The 17221-nt window shown below is 50.0% G+C and overlaps 5 protein-coding genes across 5 annotated transcripts; 1 reads left to right on the forward strand and 4 right to left on the reverse strand.

The window, feature by feature from the left end:
• Window positions 1–411: 411 nt before the first annotated feature.
• IAR55_002610 (uncharacterized protein) lies at window positions 412–2708 on the reverse strand (the record flags this gene model as incomplete). Its single annotated transcript, XM_066945723.1, has 11 exons — window positions 412–687; window positions 755–855; window positions 909–1169; window positions 1234–1284; window positions 1336–1460; window positions 1512–1658; window positions 1733–1873; window positions 1965–2187; window positions 2263–2285; window positions 2376–2475; window positions 2546–2708. The coding sequence occupies 11 exons, from the start codon at window positions 2706–2708 to the stop codon at window positions 412–414; spliced, it is 1611 nt and encodes a 536-aa protein (XP_066803224.1).
• A 951-nt stretch (window positions 2709–3659) lies between these two features.
• IAR55_002611 (uncharacterized protein) lies at window positions 3660–4680 on the reverse strand (the record flags this gene model as incomplete). Its single annotated transcript, XM_066945724.1, has 4 exons — window positions 3660–3720; window positions 3780–3961; window positions 4037–4170; window positions 4221–4680. 4 exons carry the CDS (start codon window positions 4678–4680, stop codon window positions 3660–3662), a joined length of 837 nt encoding a protein of 278 aa, XP_066803225.1.
• A 105-nt stretch (window positions 4681–4785) lies between these two features.
• Window positions 4786–5937, reverse strand: IAR55_002612 (uncharacterized protein; the record flags this gene model as incomplete). The annotated part of the gene is made up of 4 exons (XM_066945725.1): window positions 4786–5188; window positions 5231–5328; window positions 5387–5492; window positions 5543–5937. The coding sequence occupies 4 exons, from the start codon at window positions 5935–5937 to the stop codon at window positions 4786–4788; spliced, it is 1002 nt and encodes a 333-aa protein (XP_066803226.1).
• A 1015-nt stretch (window positions 5938–6952) lies between these two features.
• IAR55_002613 (uncharacterized protein) lies at window positions 6953–14400 on the forward strand (the record flags this gene model as incomplete). Its single annotated transcript, XM_066945726.1, has 20 exons — window positions 6953–7597; window positions 7743–8435; window positions 8541–8804; window positions 8865–9104; window positions 9183–9509; window positions 9573–9701; window positions 9757–9935; window positions 9999–10080; window positions 10170–10225; window positions 10291–10476; window positions 10536–10801; window positions 11046–11347; window positions 11416–11527; window positions 11585–11687; window positions 11839–12110; window positions 12354–13093; window positions 13332–13364; window positions 13444–13975; window positions 14240–14298; window positions 14365–14400. 20 exons carry the CDS (start codon window positions 6953–6955, stop codon window positions 14398–14400), a joined length of 5256 nt encoding a protein of 1751 aa, XP_066803227.1.
• Window positions 14401–14789: 389 nt separating this feature from the next.
• On the reverse strand, window positions 14790–17150 carry IAR55_002614 (uncharacterized protein; the record flags this gene model as incomplete). The annotated part of the gene is made up of 6 exons (XM_066945727.1): window positions 14790–15355; window positions 15633–15882; window positions 16032–16105; window positions 16169–16261; window positions 16533–16712; window positions 16922–17150. The coding sequence occupies 6 exons, from the start codon at window positions 17148–17150 to the stop codon at window positions 14790–14792; spliced, it is 1392 nt and encodes a 463-aa protein (XP_066803228.1).
• Between the last annotated feature and the right edge of the window lie 71 nt (window positions 17151–17221).

A 17221-nucleotide genomic window follows, 5' to 3' on the forward strand; every position in this document is an offset into this window, starting at 1 on the left:
CATGACAAGATCCGGACTACAATGACGGTCATATAGGTAGTACTGGCGGTGAGTCCGAATCATACAAGATCCACGGAACTCTCGTACACATCATTGGATTTTCAGTGTCCTGATGTTCTTGTTTCTGGCTCAAGTGCCGGCTAGCTGGATGTCATCCCGCCCCCGATTGTAGCTTATACCGCTGTACAAAATGAGTGATGGATGAGAAGAGAAGACCACGTAACCTGTCAGGCCAAGCACTCTGCATGCACACGCCGCTGACTCCAAGATAACAGCCGTATACTGTTCCGCAGGGAACCACGAGTGTCTCGTATCTCACCCTCTCTTGCGTCATCAACCGTTCATTCAGCTGCTGATCACCCGTAACCCCCACAACAAGTAGTGCATTCACCCTTCAATTATACCTTCGCCCTAAAGCTGCTTCTCATCGAAGTCACCTGGCGTCTCCGGTACACTTTCACTCCCTTCCCGTTCAGATCTCGTAGGAGTCTCCTGTGCTACATCTCCAAGTCTCTTGGCCCTACGTTTATCTCTGTGGTCCATGTACCCGATAGCTAGAGCGGAGATTAGAGCAGCCCCCGCAAATCCCACGGACGCGAACATTCCTTTGTTGACGAAGGGTTGTTTCTGCGTAGGGAAAGTGAAGATGGGAATCCAAGCTGAGAAAGTGAAGGAGAATCCGTTCATCTGCAATGTCGAATCGAAATCTTATCAGACTATCCACCAAGCCTGATCTTCGGCAAACGAAACTTACGACAGCCCCGACATAGGCTCGCTTCTCAGGATCGCTTCGATTGGCCTCGTTAACGAATGTCCAACAGGCGCCCGCAGCGGTCATCTGCATCGAAGCCAGATCTGAAGCCTCCCATCAATACATGTTGGTCAACGAAATATCATCCATCACTCACAGAATAGTGCCCATCGCGTACCTTTATTGGGTGGATGCACGGGTGTAGATCCGAGCGCCGAATCGATGATTATACCTGCAATGGCAGCAAACGCCATCGAAGGCCATCTGACGGAGCCGGGAAGAGCATCGGCAATCCAGGAGGATGTGAGGGATCCAATGATGGTGAGGATATTGACACCGAGCGGGATGATATTGATTGCTTCTACAGAGAATACTTTGGGCTGTCCCTTGACGTTGTACGATCTGAGCCAGAATATCACTAGAGCATCGGGTCAGTTCACATTACTATAGCTCACGAATGGTGTGGGCCAGACCTGACTCACTAGATTGACCGACTTGAGGCAGTTGACCGGCAAAGAGGAAATACGCAGGGACTAACAGGATGAGGTCAGACCTGTCATTCGTCACTAATGGAGAGAACTTACAAAGATAGACGTGCCATGTCTTGTGCCACCGTTTGATATCTTTCCACTTGAACAAACCCGTATACAGCTTGGCTTCAGTGGGCATTCGCGCTCGTGCCAAATCTACCTCCTTCTGGGAGAAGACCCTGTCGACTTGTCATCAGCCTCATTCTTAGACAAGAAATGGCCTGATTTACCAGTTTGGCTTGGCTCGAGCGGGAAGCTGGGGCATAGCAAAGAAAGTCCAAAGGGCGCAAGGGAGGGAGATACAGCCGCAAACGACATATAACCATCTCCAACCTGGCCAGCCGCCATGTCCGTCAAGACCCGCGAAGACTGCCGCCCTGCGAATTGCAATGTTTTCAACGTCAGTCTTGAGAACGGCTCTATCTTGGCGAAAGCAGTTTGTCCTACTCACATCAGAAAACCACTGAAAAGCGGACCGACCGAAGTGAAGACTTGGATGATTGAGTTCCGTCGAGCGAGTTCATGAGGCTTGTAGTAGCTTGAACAAACATACATGACTGCCGGGAAATGACCAGCTTCGAAAAGGCCGATACTAAAGGAGGGAAGATACTCTGCTCAACTCGTCGTGCCTCGTACTAAATATTGGTGAACAAAGCTGTAAGGAGAGAGACTTGTGGACTCACAAGAAGCGCATCGCGTAGAGCTGATTGACAGTCTTGACACCTGACGAGGCCAGTGTGAATGTCGTCCATGCCAATTCTAGGAAAGCGATATATCTCGCCGCGTTGACCCGGGTGAGAATCAGGTTGGATGGGATCTGTCCGAATACGTAGGCAGCGGACCAGAGGGCGTTGGCGAAGTTGAGCTCGTTGCCGTACATGTTGAGGTCTTCCTTCATTCCACTGTCTGGAATCGAGCAAAAAAAAGTCAGCGTCACATACATTGGATAGAGGCTATGTATGGATGGCAGGAGGAACTCACTGAACGCATTCGTTATGTTGACTCTGCAGGACGAAACATCATCAGCATCTGTCACAATTACAACAAACTCAGACCAAGGAGAAGGGACACGATAAGTAAGTTAAGACACATACTGGTCAAGATATCGGATCATGACCCCCAATGCAGCCGATGAGATCAGAGTGAGATCAAGCTTAGTCAAGAAAGCCGCTTCCTCCTTCGGGACATCGAGAGCTGTAGTCGATGGGTAACGATCAGCGCTCTGCAAATCGCTCGTAGGAGTGAAACGATTTGCGGCACTCACTCGACCAGATGTAGGATCTCCAAGTGCGTTTCGACTCGACGTAAGTGCTCACGATGGGTATTTCAGGAGGCACTCCAGGGGCTCCCGCACCGTCAAGAACATATGTAGGTTGGGACCGAAATGTATCTTTCTCAATGTCGTTTGATTGCGTCGAGTCACTCATCTTGAGTGAGAAGATACCTTGCCTCGGTGTTTGATTCAGTGAGGGACGTTGCAACGGTTTTTCGACCAGATTTAGCTCTTCTTATATCATCAGATCTCATCCTGAAGACCGACAGATCACTTCGGACCGAGTATCGTCCAGAAAGACGACCGGGACCGGGAACGATGGCGACATATCACCAAACTGCCGTGTCTAAAGTCTGAGCGGTAACTTAAGGCAGTCTTGGCTTGAAAGACCTTGATAAGCATGTCAGCTTGTTACAAGTGTAGATCACGGGAGGTGACGAATCTCTCTCCACAACGATCTCAGGTCGGGTTGCTCTCACAATGATAAAAAAATACCTGCAACAGCGGGATTATTGGCGATTGGCCGATTCATATGAGAGATGAGACATGATGGTGTGATCGATAAAGTTTGTACTGTAGGTTCCTAACGGTCAGTATTTGATCGTCTCTTGGTCATATACGTAGTACGGATGGATACAAGCTGCAGGATGAGTCATGCTTGTACTCAGTATTCAGATGGATGTAAGTTACCAGGGTGAATTGTCACTCATACCAGATGATGGCGAGAACAAAGTAGAACACGAGCGATGTCGTGATTTGCCGTTTGATACTTGATCGAGATTAGATGTAACTAGTGACCGATTCTGTGTTTCTCCAACGAGCATATCCCAATTGCGATAGCTGTCTGCCCTAAAGATTATAACAGTGCTACTGGTGGATCTTCGTGGTCTTTCTTTTCTTGCTCCTCCTTGCTTTCTGGACAGGCCCCTGGCTACGTCGGAAGTCCATAAGTGCCAAACATTAGCAGTACCCAACTTATACGCAATTTCCGTATGAACAACTGCATGATGCTAACCCTGTAGCGATATTGATTCTAACTCGATGCCAATGTGATGTGCCGAGAATATAAATTGAATAAACAAGAAAGACCACTTTATAACGAAATCTAATTGTATGTCTTTTGGTAACTCCACTCTTCTCGATCATCCGCAAGGAGCCGAGAGTACCTGATGTGACACCGAAAGGTCAGCTTAACCGGACGTTCGACAATGATACAAAAACTCACTCCAACATCAGTCTGAACATGTACGCCTGCATGTCCTCCCATCTCCAATGCTCCTCGCCAAACTTCTTTCCTTGTTCAGAAATCTGCTTTGCCAGCTCGTCATGACCCCCTACTCGACCGTCTGGAGGCCCGGCAAAGAAGGACATGATGTCGTAGAGGTCCGAGTAATCAATTTTGCATGGCTGAGAGGAAGGATGGAAGTCAGCGATGGAGTTTATGAACACTGGCGGATGGGAAGTCGCAGGATGAATACTCACAATGTAGTGTACCCACGGCGTCATCCAGTCAGATAACCACTCGGGATATATCGTGGCTTTGACCACAACACTCCCGGACATGATGAGACGGTGGAAACGAGATGACCAGCCGTTACCGTCGATGTCGAAAACATCTGAAAATGAGTTAGTCAGGTTCCATCATCCAAGTCGACCTCTCACTCACACTTGTACTTGGCCGCTTGCTCAGGCTGTACTCTGTCCTTGAATTGAATTTCCTTTGACATCTCATCACAAGTCCCATCCTCCTTCTTACACTGATGAGGTCCGCCAGTTAACCCAATGTCCATGTATGCCTCGTTCAGCTTCGCAACTCCCCAACTCTCCTTGTCCCATTCCTTGCCTCGCTTCACCCAGACGTCACGCTGCCCTTCGGTCTCTTGTGTCATGAGCGCCAGTCTTGGTCGGTGACTCTGCTTCCAGGTGTAGTCCGAATTTTTCCTCTTGGAGTAGGAATCACCAGTACTACTTCCTCGCCAGAAGAGCTTGCTGATAGTCTTCTGCTCCCATGGCACGAACTTCTTTTGAGCGGAAGGAGATGTGTGGTTCTCGTACGCTTCCAGTGGAGTAGTGAGGAACTCGGGATTGCGGACGAACTTGGATAACTGGAAAATTGGCCGTAGCATGGTATCTCTTGCAAAGTCAAAGGATAGGGAGCCGTGTTGATCGAGCAAGTCGGGGTTATAGCAGAAATCGTAGGTCCGCAAAGGATCGTGGATAAATGTGGTTTCTTACATCAGCTCAGCTGCGAACGATAGCGACTCACCTGGAGAAGGTTGGTCCAAGGGCAAACCATCCCTTTTCGCAACACCCCTGTTCCACCCGGGAGTACCCTCAGGACAAGCAGACACCAATCCCTTCACAGGTTGTCTGCCTTCCTTCTTCTCGAAAGGCTTGAGATCTGCTTCACTCAGGTATCGTCCTTCCTTGACTGCTGATAGAGCCGCCTGTTTCTGGTCATCTCCGAGGATCCATGAGCCCAAGTCATGATCGGACATGGAGAATGTAATGTCGGCGGGGAGTAATTGGGCGATCGGCCGGAGCAGTGAGAACAGAAGTTTGGGTCGTGCTGAGATCGCCCTTTCGCCGTACAAAGAGGATTCGCCTTCGGGGGAGAGTGTGATTTGGCTGTGTCTACGTGAGCAAGATCTCGTTGTCGATGCGTAGAGGACTCACGCGGTGTGTGCTGTCTCGGTCAATGCATCAACTCTCTTCCTGAACAGTTCAGGAGACAAGGCAAAGTAGGGTTCGATATCGCGATTGATTTGGTCGTACTGAGCGTGTCAGCACGACTCATACTTGAGTCGGACTCACATCATCTACTATCCTGACCTGGTTTCGCTTGCAGAACTGCCACCATTCCTCGAAACCTTTAGGGGGAGCTCGTCCATACCGCCGTGTGTATTCAGTCACAGCCTGAGGAAGGGTCTTTGATTGTCTGCGGATGAGATTGTCAGAGCTATGCAAGGCGAAGAGGACATGACTTACCTCGCCAGCAAATCATCCCAGCGTTTTTTCCCTTGTTCCATGAGCTCCAGTATAGGATGTTTCTCCATCACTCTCTGAAACCTGTTCTTGTCCTTCTTCTTCAAACCTCCCTTCTTCAACAGCTCGTGAACTGCATCCCAACCTCGCACCAATCCGTCACTGGTGAACTGTAACCCTCTAGGAAGGCTCAGGTCGGTAGCAGATAGCCATTGGTTGATGGCCTTCTGACCTGTTCGAACCGTGTCCAGCGGTGACGAACCGTGCTCTCTCTCTCCTATTAGATCCTCGTCAAAGTTCAGGTCGTAAGAAGGTTCGGACAAGAGGAAGAAGGATATGAATAGGAGTGCCACTACCGCCAGGGCGAATGTCGACCTCGATGCCTTGACACGAGGCATTGTCTGATCAGCGATGGAGTGGTTTATGGGATGAAGGATATTGAGTGAACAGATTGAGAGTGTTGAAGATGAAGAGAGCAGAGAGAGCAGGGATAGTCCCAAAAGGGGGAGAGGTGGGGAAGTGGAGAGGATGTGAAACAGAGGTAGGTAACTGGATGATTACAGTTGAACGCGAAGGAAACTTCAGAGAGCGCGTCCCCTGCACAAACAATTAGGTACGCTATCAAACTCAAATCGGCACCCCTGAGTACGTGAAGAGACGATTACATAATCACTTCTACGCTGTGACGACAAGTGGAGAGCAAGACCTGGTGATGATAAGCCAATGCATGGTATTGATCGAGGAAGAGATGATCAAGAGGGGATACTGAGATGGATACATGATAGGGGGGTATGATAGCGGAGAGAAAGTGGGAGTCAAAGTAGGACACAGATGTGTGTTGGTATGCTTACAGGTGGGACGAATTGGTAGTCACCCACGCACGGCGGTAGCCATCCATTAGACGCTTTGTACGGCTTTGTTGATTTCCGGACTGCGGGCTTGCGATGGTGTGATAAAGACAGTCCAGGCTGTCTGTGAGGTGGTGATTCACCAGCAGGTCTCAGTCCACTACCGACATGTGAGCGCTGACAATGGCCAGATGTCTCCCTTGACCCCCCCCTTTCCGCCCTTATTTTTCAGCATCTGAGACTGCGCCTTTGAATGGTTATAGACCGGGAGTATCGTCCGCGTGATAGAGAGCTTAGGGGTTGGATGACGCAAAAGGCGTTTTCTATTTTACGGTGATACAAAACAATACCACTCATCTTACAGCTTTTGCTCTTGTTGCATACATCGTCTTGCTTTCTTGTCACTCTCTTTCCGTCTCTTTATCTCCCTTCCCACTTCGAGAGGTTGCTTCAGACTCTCAACAGTCAGAAGCGAGGTCATCCTTCTTCGTTGTCGAGCTCCTTTGCATCTCGTCGTCAAGCACCAGACGACATCCTTCATCCCACTTATATCGCTTCGCATAAAATGCCGGGCGCAAGCGGTGGTTTCGCCGACTTGGTGTCCAATCTGACGAATAAAAATGGCTCGAAATCAAACGGTGATGCTCTCAACGACGATGAGGACACAGCACCGAGTAAAGGGCTGCCTGCGACAGGATTGAAGCGCAACACGGAAGAATGGAAGGAGAAGCACGAGAAGAACAGAAGACAATCATCCTCCAGCAGTATACCGTCAGATGCGGATGGTGACGATGATGATAGAACAGGAACACAGAGAGAAAAGGATCAAGAAGGAGCGGAGGGAAGAGGTCCTGGTGGACATGAAGAGTTCATCGAAGATGGTCATCAGATCACAGACTCGCCTTTGGGTTCCCCTTCGGATGAAAGAGGGGAAGACGTTTCGACGGAACAGCAGGATAAACGATCCAAACCTCCGAAAAACAAGTCTTCAGCGAACGGTAATATGCGACGTGAGGAACAACTTCAGGTGGATAGAGGAAGAGCTCGGATAGATCCAGAGGAAAGGACAGATAGAAGAGATTCATCGAGAGAAAGACAGAGGACAGACGAGCTGGGCAGAAGACCGGATGGTCTGGCAGGAGTGAAAGAAGAGGAGTCTCCTGGACCTAGGAACGAGATCGTTCTAGATCCGAGAATATCTCATATACATGTAAGTGCTCTTACAAGTTGCCTTTTGTTCACTCACCGATATCCTGCTTGTCATCGTGGTCCACGGGTCGGCCGTTCCCATTGAATCCTGTACAACTCCCGGATGTAACCAAATTCCAAGCTGACCTTGCACATCACCACCACAGTATCATCAGACACGCGAATCAACTATCGACGGTGTCAAGAATGGTCCCATCCTGAAGATCACTGCTGACGGGGAGGGTGAATACCCCCCTGGTGAAACCCCTCACGGATCTCGACAACATTCCACCTTTTCAGCCAGTCCAAGCAGCAACGACCTCGAAGAATATGAACGAGGAATGGGTGAAACACTTGGAGATGGTACATGGCGATCAGCAATGACGATGCAGCAATCGTCGTCCTCTCACTCGAGGAAACGACACAATCGGAATTCTAATGCGAGATTCAGCAGTTTTAGAAACGATGGAGGTGGAGAAACGGGAGAATCAGAAGCAGAAGACTCGTCACCTGGTACACCTACTGACGCTGCTCAGAAGAGATGGTCGATGCTAAGATCCAGAGTCTTACCATCGAACAAGAATTCGTCAAACGCCCCTGGACTAGGCAAAGTTTCAGCTCTCGCACCTACGGTCATCGCATCCGTACCTGTCACGACAGAACTCATGGCTGGTCTGCTACCGGTCATGATGATGAAGACTTGGCTGGATAGAGATGAAGATGGACATAGAGCGGTCCCGGTCTTGCTTGGAAACCTGAGATTCAGAGTAGGAGATAGTGTGGGACTGAGACAGGGGAGAGAGACCGGGAAAGAGATGTTCAAGTTGGAGTGCGAGTATGGGGATGGTGCGGTGAAATGGGTGAGTGTCCTCTCTGGATAGCGTTTCTCCCCACCCTACTTTGCTACCAATAATACCTTTCGATGCCCGCGTTCTCTTCCATGAAACTGATCTCCAACACACCAGGTGATCTACCGAGAACTTCGAGACTTCCTTTCCCTGCACGCCCACTACAAAGCTGCCAACTTCGGGAGCTCCGTTGCTGGTCTTCGTACTTCGCGACGAGTTGAGATCCCAGACTTCCCGAAAATGTCTATCCCGTATCTGAATAAGCTGGGAGGAAATCAAGCGAAAGACAAGGAAAAGCAGAAACCCGTTGGAAAGGCGGAATATGCTCAGGCTAGTAGAGATGCGCTGCAACAGTATCTGGTGGAGCTGATACGAGCTGTTGTGAGTAATCTACTTCGTCCCGATCCACTTGAAGCGCACTCAAGTCTTTGTCGCGTACAGATCTTCCGACCTGAATCGAACAGACTGTGTAAATTCTTCGAACTCTCCGCTCTCACCCTCGCACTCGCTCCTCGTGGTGGTTTCCAAGGCAAAGCTGGCTTTCTCAAGATCCCAAGCTCAAACGCGTCGAGGCGTGCGAACCAGCCTGGTCTGACGCCGATGAGTTGGAGAGCTAGCAGGAAACCGAAGTGGTTTGTCGTTAGAGACACGTATTTCGTTGCGACAGATGGTCCAGAGACCGTGCGTAACGATTCAGCTTCCAAGTTCTTATTGAGGTCAGGAATACAGGCAGCTGATGTGTCTCCCTTATGTGTGCAGTCCGACTTCTACGAAGTCTTCCTCATTGACTCTGACTTCACGATCGAAAGGCCTAAAAGAGCCTATCGAACGGGCATGCACCTGCTGACCGGTCACGGTTCCATGAAAGCGATCAAACATAACGGCGATATTGACAACGCTGAAGGAGATAATCCCAACGACATTGACACGGATAACCCTTTCAATAGGGAGCTTATCATCGCGTCAGGAGAAGGGAAAGGCTCAAAAGCGCAGAACATGCACGATGAGGGAGAACATCATGCTTCGCAGCACACATTCTTCATCAACAACTCGCAGCGGAGGTTGAAGCTCATGGCAAAGAATGCGGTGAGCCAGTCAACAATCTTCCATCAGTGCAGATTCAGCTGACACTACTGGTGTGGTGTCTAGCGACAAATGCATCAATACATCGTATCGATGGAAAGGATAGCAGCGCAATGCATCTGGACCAAGCGGAATCGATTCGACTCATTCGCTCCACTTCGAGTCAACGTAGCAGCTCAATGGTTGGTCGATGGCGTGAGTATTGTCAGCTACTCACTCATTGTGACTTTGCTGATCGCGTCGCTCGCAGCGAGACTACTTCTGGAACTTGAGCAGGGCTATCAACATGGCTAAAGATAGGATCTACATTCACGATTGGTGGGTGTCGCCAGAACTGTACCTGCGTCGACCAGGAGATGAGCGATATCGGCTGGACAACTTGCTCAAGCGGAAGGCGGAAGACGGAGTCAAGATCTTCCTCATCATCTAGTAAGTCGCCTACAATTCGTGCCGCAGCCGTATCTCTGCTGAGGTGTTCTTCCCTTCTTGCAGCAACGAGGTTTCAGACAAGACCACACCAGTTGACAGTCTGTACACCAAGAAAACATTGACTGGTCTGCACCCGAACATCATGGTCCAAAGATCGCCCTCACATTTCCAGACAGGAACGTTTTACTGGTCACACGTAGGTTCACCAAACAACGACTAAAGCTGATTTGGTAGCACGAAAAACTTTGTGTCATCGATGAGACCATCGCTTTCATGGGAGGTCTAGACCTGTAAGTCAGCTATACAGAAGCCAATTCGTTTTACCTTCTCAGCTGACAGCTGACATGATGTAAAGGTGTTACGGTCGATGGGATACTTCCCAACACATCTTGACTGATGACGACCATACGTCCAATGACGGACCCGATGGACCAGTGTGGAGAGGAAAGGATTATGCCAACGAGCGAGTCATGGAATACTCCAACCTTGACAAACCTTTTGAAGACATGTTCGATCGAAGCAAAGTTCCTCGAATGCCATGGTGGGTGTTTCGCATACGATCTTGCGGTGATTGCTGACCCATGATTTGTTGTCTGATAGGCACGATGTAGGTCTCCAGATCGTCGGACAACCCGCTCGAGACCTCTGTCGACACTTCGTCCAGAGATGGAATCTGCTCATCCGAACCAAGAACCACAAGCGACAGATGCCTTTCTTGCTTCCAGCTGCGGACTTCACCGATCACGAACTGCAGGAGCTGAAGTTGCAGGGTACATGTGAGGTGCAGATCTGCAGGAGTGTGGGACCGTGGTCGATGGGGACTTTGACCAAGATTGAGCATTCTATCCAGAATGCGTACTGCAAATGTGAGTGACAGTTACTCCAAATGGTGTCTCGGCATCCGTCCACTTCTTCCTTCTTGCCCCATTGTCCACTCTCATTAGACAACGCTGTCAAGGGTCCTCCGTCTTTCTGTCATGCAACGTTCCGTGACATTTGCCCGAGCCTCTTCACTTTTTACTATTTTTCATCTCTGTTTTCGCTCGTCGAAGCGCTCGACAATAGTCATTCAAGCGATGTAGCAGCGACTGACAATTACATCCATTATAGCGATCCAACTGTCTGAACACTTCATCTACATCGAGAACCAATTCTTCATCACTTCCACTATCGTCGATGGTGTCAAGATCGAGAACGGTATCGGGGACGCTCTGGTGGAAAGAATCATCAGAGCGCACAAAGAAGGAACAGATTGGCGGGCGTGTATCGTCATCCCGCTGTTACCTGGTTACACCTATCCCATCGACTCGGGAGAAGCCAGTTCGGTTAGGTTGATCTTGGAGTGTCAGAATAGAACAATCTCAAGGGGAACGCATAGTATATTCTCGCGGTTGAGAAAAGAGGGCATTGACGTGAGTGCAGCTAGCCGGTCACTGTCGTTCGTCGCAGGCCTCGAGCTCATCGATATATTACGATTTAGCCCGACGATTATATCACTTTCTTCTCACTTAGAGGTTGGGCGAAATTCAAGTCAGGTGTCTTGACCACTGAACAAGTCTATATTCATGGAAAGACGATGATCGTCGATGATCGTGAGCTGGATGGATCTTAGAGTAAGCTTACATAGCTGACAGAATATCTTCGAGCAGGTTTGGTACTCTGTGGTTCAGCCAATATCAATGAAAGGAGTCAACGTGGTGACAGAGACTCTGAGTTGCTGGCTGTTATTCGAGACACCGATATGATCGATGGGTGTGTAACATCTCTTGCCTAATGTTACTTCTCAACTGACCTGTTTTTCGTTCTGTGTCACCCTTTATCCTGTATCTACTTCCGCCTTCTCGCTGCTTCACGTCGTGGTCTTTTCCTCTGTCACTCCTTCCTTCGCCATCCCATCTCATAGCACCATGGCCGGCAAACCTTTCAAAGTCGGTCGATTCGCCCATACACTTCGGGTCCGACTCATGCGAGAACACGTCGGTGTGGATGTCGATTCGATCGACGAAGACCAGCTGATGTCCCGCGAACCGGTTGCGAATTCGGAGGATGTGGAGACTTGGGATCCGGATCATGAGCAACAGGGAGATGATGAGGCTAGCGCGGGCGTTACCAAGATCAAGAAGAGGTCGCCGAAGGATAGGTTGATGGAGACGGTGCATACTGGAATGTCAGGTAGTGAGTGTGATTGGTCTGGCTGGGGGTTGTCTTTCCTTGTTGGACTGTACTTCATCAGTCCGAATGGCTACCCCTCCAAACCGGCTCGTATGCCGAATTTCACGTGATCCTGCTCTTAGCTCGCCCTTGCGGCAATGCGTTGAGCTCTCAATCTCATGCCAGCGGCGGTGTTCTGGCCACAAGTCCTTCTTGCGCCCGACTCTCCAATATGTGGCACCTTGCTGATCCAAGCTCCCGTTACAGTCACCAAAGGAATGTCTGAGAACGCCATTTCCAACGTCAAGATGGCTGCGGACAAAGTGATCTACCCTGTCACTCGTATCGCTGGTGGAGCTACGATCGCTCACAAAGCGGTCGAGAACGGCGATGCCTCGGAACGAGAAGACTTCGACCTGGAAGGTAGACAAGCTGCCGGATTCGCCAGTAGTATGGTGCCTACTCTAGAAGAGAAGACGATCTACGAGAGGAGGCCTGATCAGGAACATGCCAATGGGAAACCCCTGTTTGATGTTCTTGAGGAGGACGAAGGTGAGGGTGCGAGGAGTAGTAGTGGGGGAGGGGGTGAACGACAGGCACGAAGAGGAGAAGATGTGGAAGGTGGACAAGAACCGGAAGAAGCGAAAGTTCCAGGGGAAGCGAAGAAAGATAATCTTATCACCGATAAAGATCCATCAGCGAAGAAATCGGGTGCACCGACCATCATGGGTAAACCGGGAGATAACGAGCTTTACGGAGTCCCAGCCAACGCAGCGGCAGACGAAGATGAATTGCCCACGAAGGACACTGATCGTGGAGCCACCGATAAAGAGGAATCGGCGGCGGTGAAAGCGAGAAAGACATTGAGGAAACATTTGAATGCGAAAGTTCAGGTGTCGGCGTGGAACATGCCGACCCCGACACCGAAGATCAATCCGAATAGGTTCCATGATCCGCTCGACGAGAGATTCTGGAAGGATATGTGGGTGGCTGTGGCGGTACATAATGTGAGTGATCGTTACGGGTCTCGTGTCTTGTATGTGTCAGTAAACATGTTCTGGTCGTGACTGGGTGCAGTCAACGTTACCCCCCTATTATTCTCCTTGCGAGGATTTTGTGGGGAAGAAAGGTATGAAGCATGGAAGAGGGAGGTTAAGACTGCGTGGATGGTAGAGCTGGGCGAGAAAGAGAAGAGCGTTATGAATATGCGCGAATAAGCAGCTGCTGACTATGTATTCCTCACAGACCGAGATCTTCCGAAAGGTGTTCAGGTGTATTGTGAGTTCCAATCCCAACACTCCTCAGTCGTCGAATGTGAGGCAGAGATATCAACAATGCTGATCCATGTATCTTGTAGCCCGACGACCTTGTCACTTCCTGGGCGCAATACAAAGCCTTCGCGAACCACGCCGAGAAGTTCAACAAACATCCTGAGGATGTCGCTGCACCTGGGCATGACGAGCCGGTCAAAGTCACCCACGATGGACCTGGCACTCATGGGTCTGGGGGAGGTGGGAGCGGAGGAGGTGAAGTTGGTGGAGGTGGTGGTGACGGCGGTGGTTCCATCCCTTCGAAAAGTGCGATTCACGGTCACGGTCATGCTCATCATCATCCGGAGACGAAAGGGAGTGATGTGGTAGATGGAAGACCGAAAGATGTCCATCTATCAAATGGACATGGTCACGGAACGAACGGTATCAGTGGAGGTGGTGGAAAGGATCAAAGAGGGCCCGATTCGCCGGTATCTCAGACGAGAAGTACGTTCAGTAATGGAGGTGGAGGAGGTGGTGGTGGCGGAGAGAGGAAACCTAGTGCGCCCGATGAGGCTTGGGCAGAGTGGGAGAGGGAGGAGATGGAGGATCTATTGGCGGAAGTGAGGGGACATCTTGGTGAGTGGGAGTGTTTCGGTGATTCGGTGTTCTGTGACCACATGGAAGGATGGATATGGTTGGCATCGAGGATGGCCAAGTGGTCACGATCTTCGCACAGAAGATGTCGCGCTGAAGCAAAGAGTCCCCATGAGATGATCGTGGATTGTCTTGTCGATTTGCTATGTCCTGTGATGGAAAGGATGGTGAAGGGTAGCGGAATAGGGATCACCTCCATTATGGACGAGTGCAAAGATAGCCGCTAACATCGCTTCTCTCACTTAGTCATCTATCCTAACCGATTCCTCGAAGCTGAAGATCTCGCCAACAACTTCCTCTTTAACGTGAGTCAGCTTTGGATCTACGTCTGGCATGGGGAGCAAAAGCTGAATCTGATCATTGTCTCGTAGTCCGACAAGATCTTACCTCTTCCCATCTACGACTAGGCTGATCATAGCCGTCACGTTTCACTTGGAATACATATACACGCTCACAACTCGTTGTTAAGCATACAGCATACACGACTGTGGACAATTGTTTTCGTCATTTCCGAATCATCTCTCCTTTTCATCTGTTTGCATCGTTTTGGCATTGGGTTGGTTCGAGTCTCGATTCATTACGTTCTGCTCTATAATGATACATGGTTGGATCAGTTATGCATTGCAATGGTTTTTCGATTCCTGGTGGGTTATGTACTGTACAATCTATGCTGCGTGATTTGATACTGTGATGCCTGATCACCCGAGTCGAAACATTCGACCTATATCGTGACCTTCCTGATCCACACATGATTCTGACCTCATGTCTATCTCGCCTCTTTTCAGTCCGCACACATCTAAGTCTTCTTGAACACCTTCCAACTCCCCTGTAACCAGACTTTCGCGCCATACAACACCATCGCACAAGCTACCCCCATACCACCACAAAACCCAATCGGGATATAATACGCTTCCGGCCCGGTCCTCCCCAGATGATTCCTCGAATAGTCCAAGAGGGCAATAGCGATCGGTTGACCCACCAATGCAGGAATGACGAGACTCAACCAGAAGATCGAGAGTGCCGAAGCCAGATCTTTCACACCTACAACTTTGGCTACGACAGGCGTTGCCGCTGACCAGATTGTACCTCCTGTCATTCCTTGTACGAGGGCATAGAACACCAAGACACCGAATGATCGGGCAGGTAACCAGATACACAGGGTGGAGATCCCGCAGAGTAAGTAACAGATGATGGTGAGATTGAGTCGACCGCCTGTGTCGAGGAAATAACCCCACATGGGTCGACCGATCATTTGGCCAGCTGCGAGGAGGGATTGGAGAGCTGCACCCTGTGTTTGGGGTAAGGAGAGCGCCTCAGTAGCATATGAGGCGAGGGAATACAGGGCGACGAAGTAGGCCATCACTATAGGCCAGGTGTCAGCGCAGGTCCGACAGAAGCGCGATCATGTGTGAAAGCAGATAAGTGACCAAGTGGCGTTGAGATATTGCAGGATAAGGTGCAGTATGCTCGATGATGAGTGAGGCAACACGCAAAATTACTTGGTGGAGAACAATGACAAACGAATGGGCTTGCGGTAGGAACGAGATGAACGACGGGACGATGTGGACGTGGCAGTGTAAGATTGGGTGAGGAGGAGGCGCCGACTTGACGAGAGGGAGAGATTGGCCAAGCCACTCACAGCACAAAGCTCCCCATAGCCATACCCACACAAATCCCTTGTGCCACAACCACTTGATCTCCAGCGGGGCTTGTCTCACTCCGATCGCTTTGTGTCGTCCTCGTAGTAGTATTATCGAAGGAATGAGCAAGACAGCGGATATCAAGCCATTGATGATTAGAGCCCACTTGACGGAGATATTCTCGAGACATAGTCGGGTGGTGTTGGCCAAGACTAAGCCGCCGAGTCCAGAGCCGGAAGTTGCAAGGCCCTAAACGCAAATCGTGAGTATTGCGCAGCTGGCACACATGTGTAAGAGATCCAAACAAGGAGAAGAGGAAGATGTGTCCGGTATAGGCCAAAAGGGCCACTGCCATCGGTTGCCTGATGGAATACAGGATTGGATGCAGTAAAACTCACCTGAGCAAGAGCCAGACGACGCTGAAACCAATGTGCCAGTAGGGGTTGTGATGGTACAAGTGTCAATCCAAGGCCTTTACACCATTCTATCAGCCTTCCATTCCGTCGAGGGACATCGAAAAGCCTCTCGGACTCACCCATGCCGAACACGATCCCTTGACAGACTAAGAAAGTCGCGAATGACGTGCAAATACCCGCCATGCATTGACCGAGGACGATACAGACTGCGCCTGGAAAGGATGTGGGGGTCAGCATGATACCCTGTCCTATCCACCCTCTTTATCCATCACGCCACCGTCTTCGGTGACCTCTTATCACACATGCCTCTGGAATCATGACGAGCTGCCTCCTTCATTTGTCAAAGTGTATCTCTTGCATCCCGGCTGCTCTCACAGACGAGCCTGCTTCTTACACCATTCTGTCACTTCTCCCGCCATCATCTTTACCAAATTCTTCAAAGATAGACATCAAAACCTCGGAGCGATGGAAATCGTAACTCACCAAGCAACATCGTTATCCTAAACCCAAAAGGTCTCGACAACCAATTCGCCAGTGGACCACATAACAGTGCACAAGCGACACTCAGTCCTCCAACCCACGCATAGCCCAGTGTCGTGCCTCCTGAGAAGTGATTGTGCTGTAGGTAGTACGCCGAGTAGACACCATACGTCGTGTTGACGCCTGAACAGTCACATTTTGTCAATTTCCGAATGATACTCTGCGACAAACGATACCGTTTCGAAAATGAGTGAGGAGAATGGAGAGAAACCAAAAGTGAAAAAAGAATGCGAGGCAATGAGCGACGTGAAGATGAAAACAAGCAAAGAAGGAAGTGTCATAGAGATAAAGAAGAGGGAGCGAGGGTAGCATGAATGACGGAAATCACATACCCCAAGTTCCAGCGTTCATTGCTATCAGACAACCCACAATCACCCATCCATACCCTCCATCAGGTATCGCATCTTCATCTTCCTCCACTTCCCCTCCCGCTCCTTGCCCTCTGTCGATCACATCTCCTCGATTTCCGGGATCATGTGGAGCTGCAGGATCGACCAAATCGTCGGTTTTTGGTTCGGCAATCGGAGGAGGATCTCTTTCCCTCAATGTTATCTCGGACATTTCGATTTGGGCTGTCGAGAAAGGAGGGAAGAAGGTATGATTATTGCGAGGGTCCGCTTTCTCTGCTGATC

This window comes from Kwoniella newhampshirensis, chromosome 5 (genome assembly GCF_039105145.1).
Source record: "Kwoniella newhampshirensis strain CBS 13917 chromosome 5, whole genome shotgun sequence".
Lineage (NCBI taxonomy): Eukaryota > Fungi > Basidiomycota > Tremellomycetes > Tremellales > Cryptococcaceae > Kwoniella > Kwoniella newhampshirensis.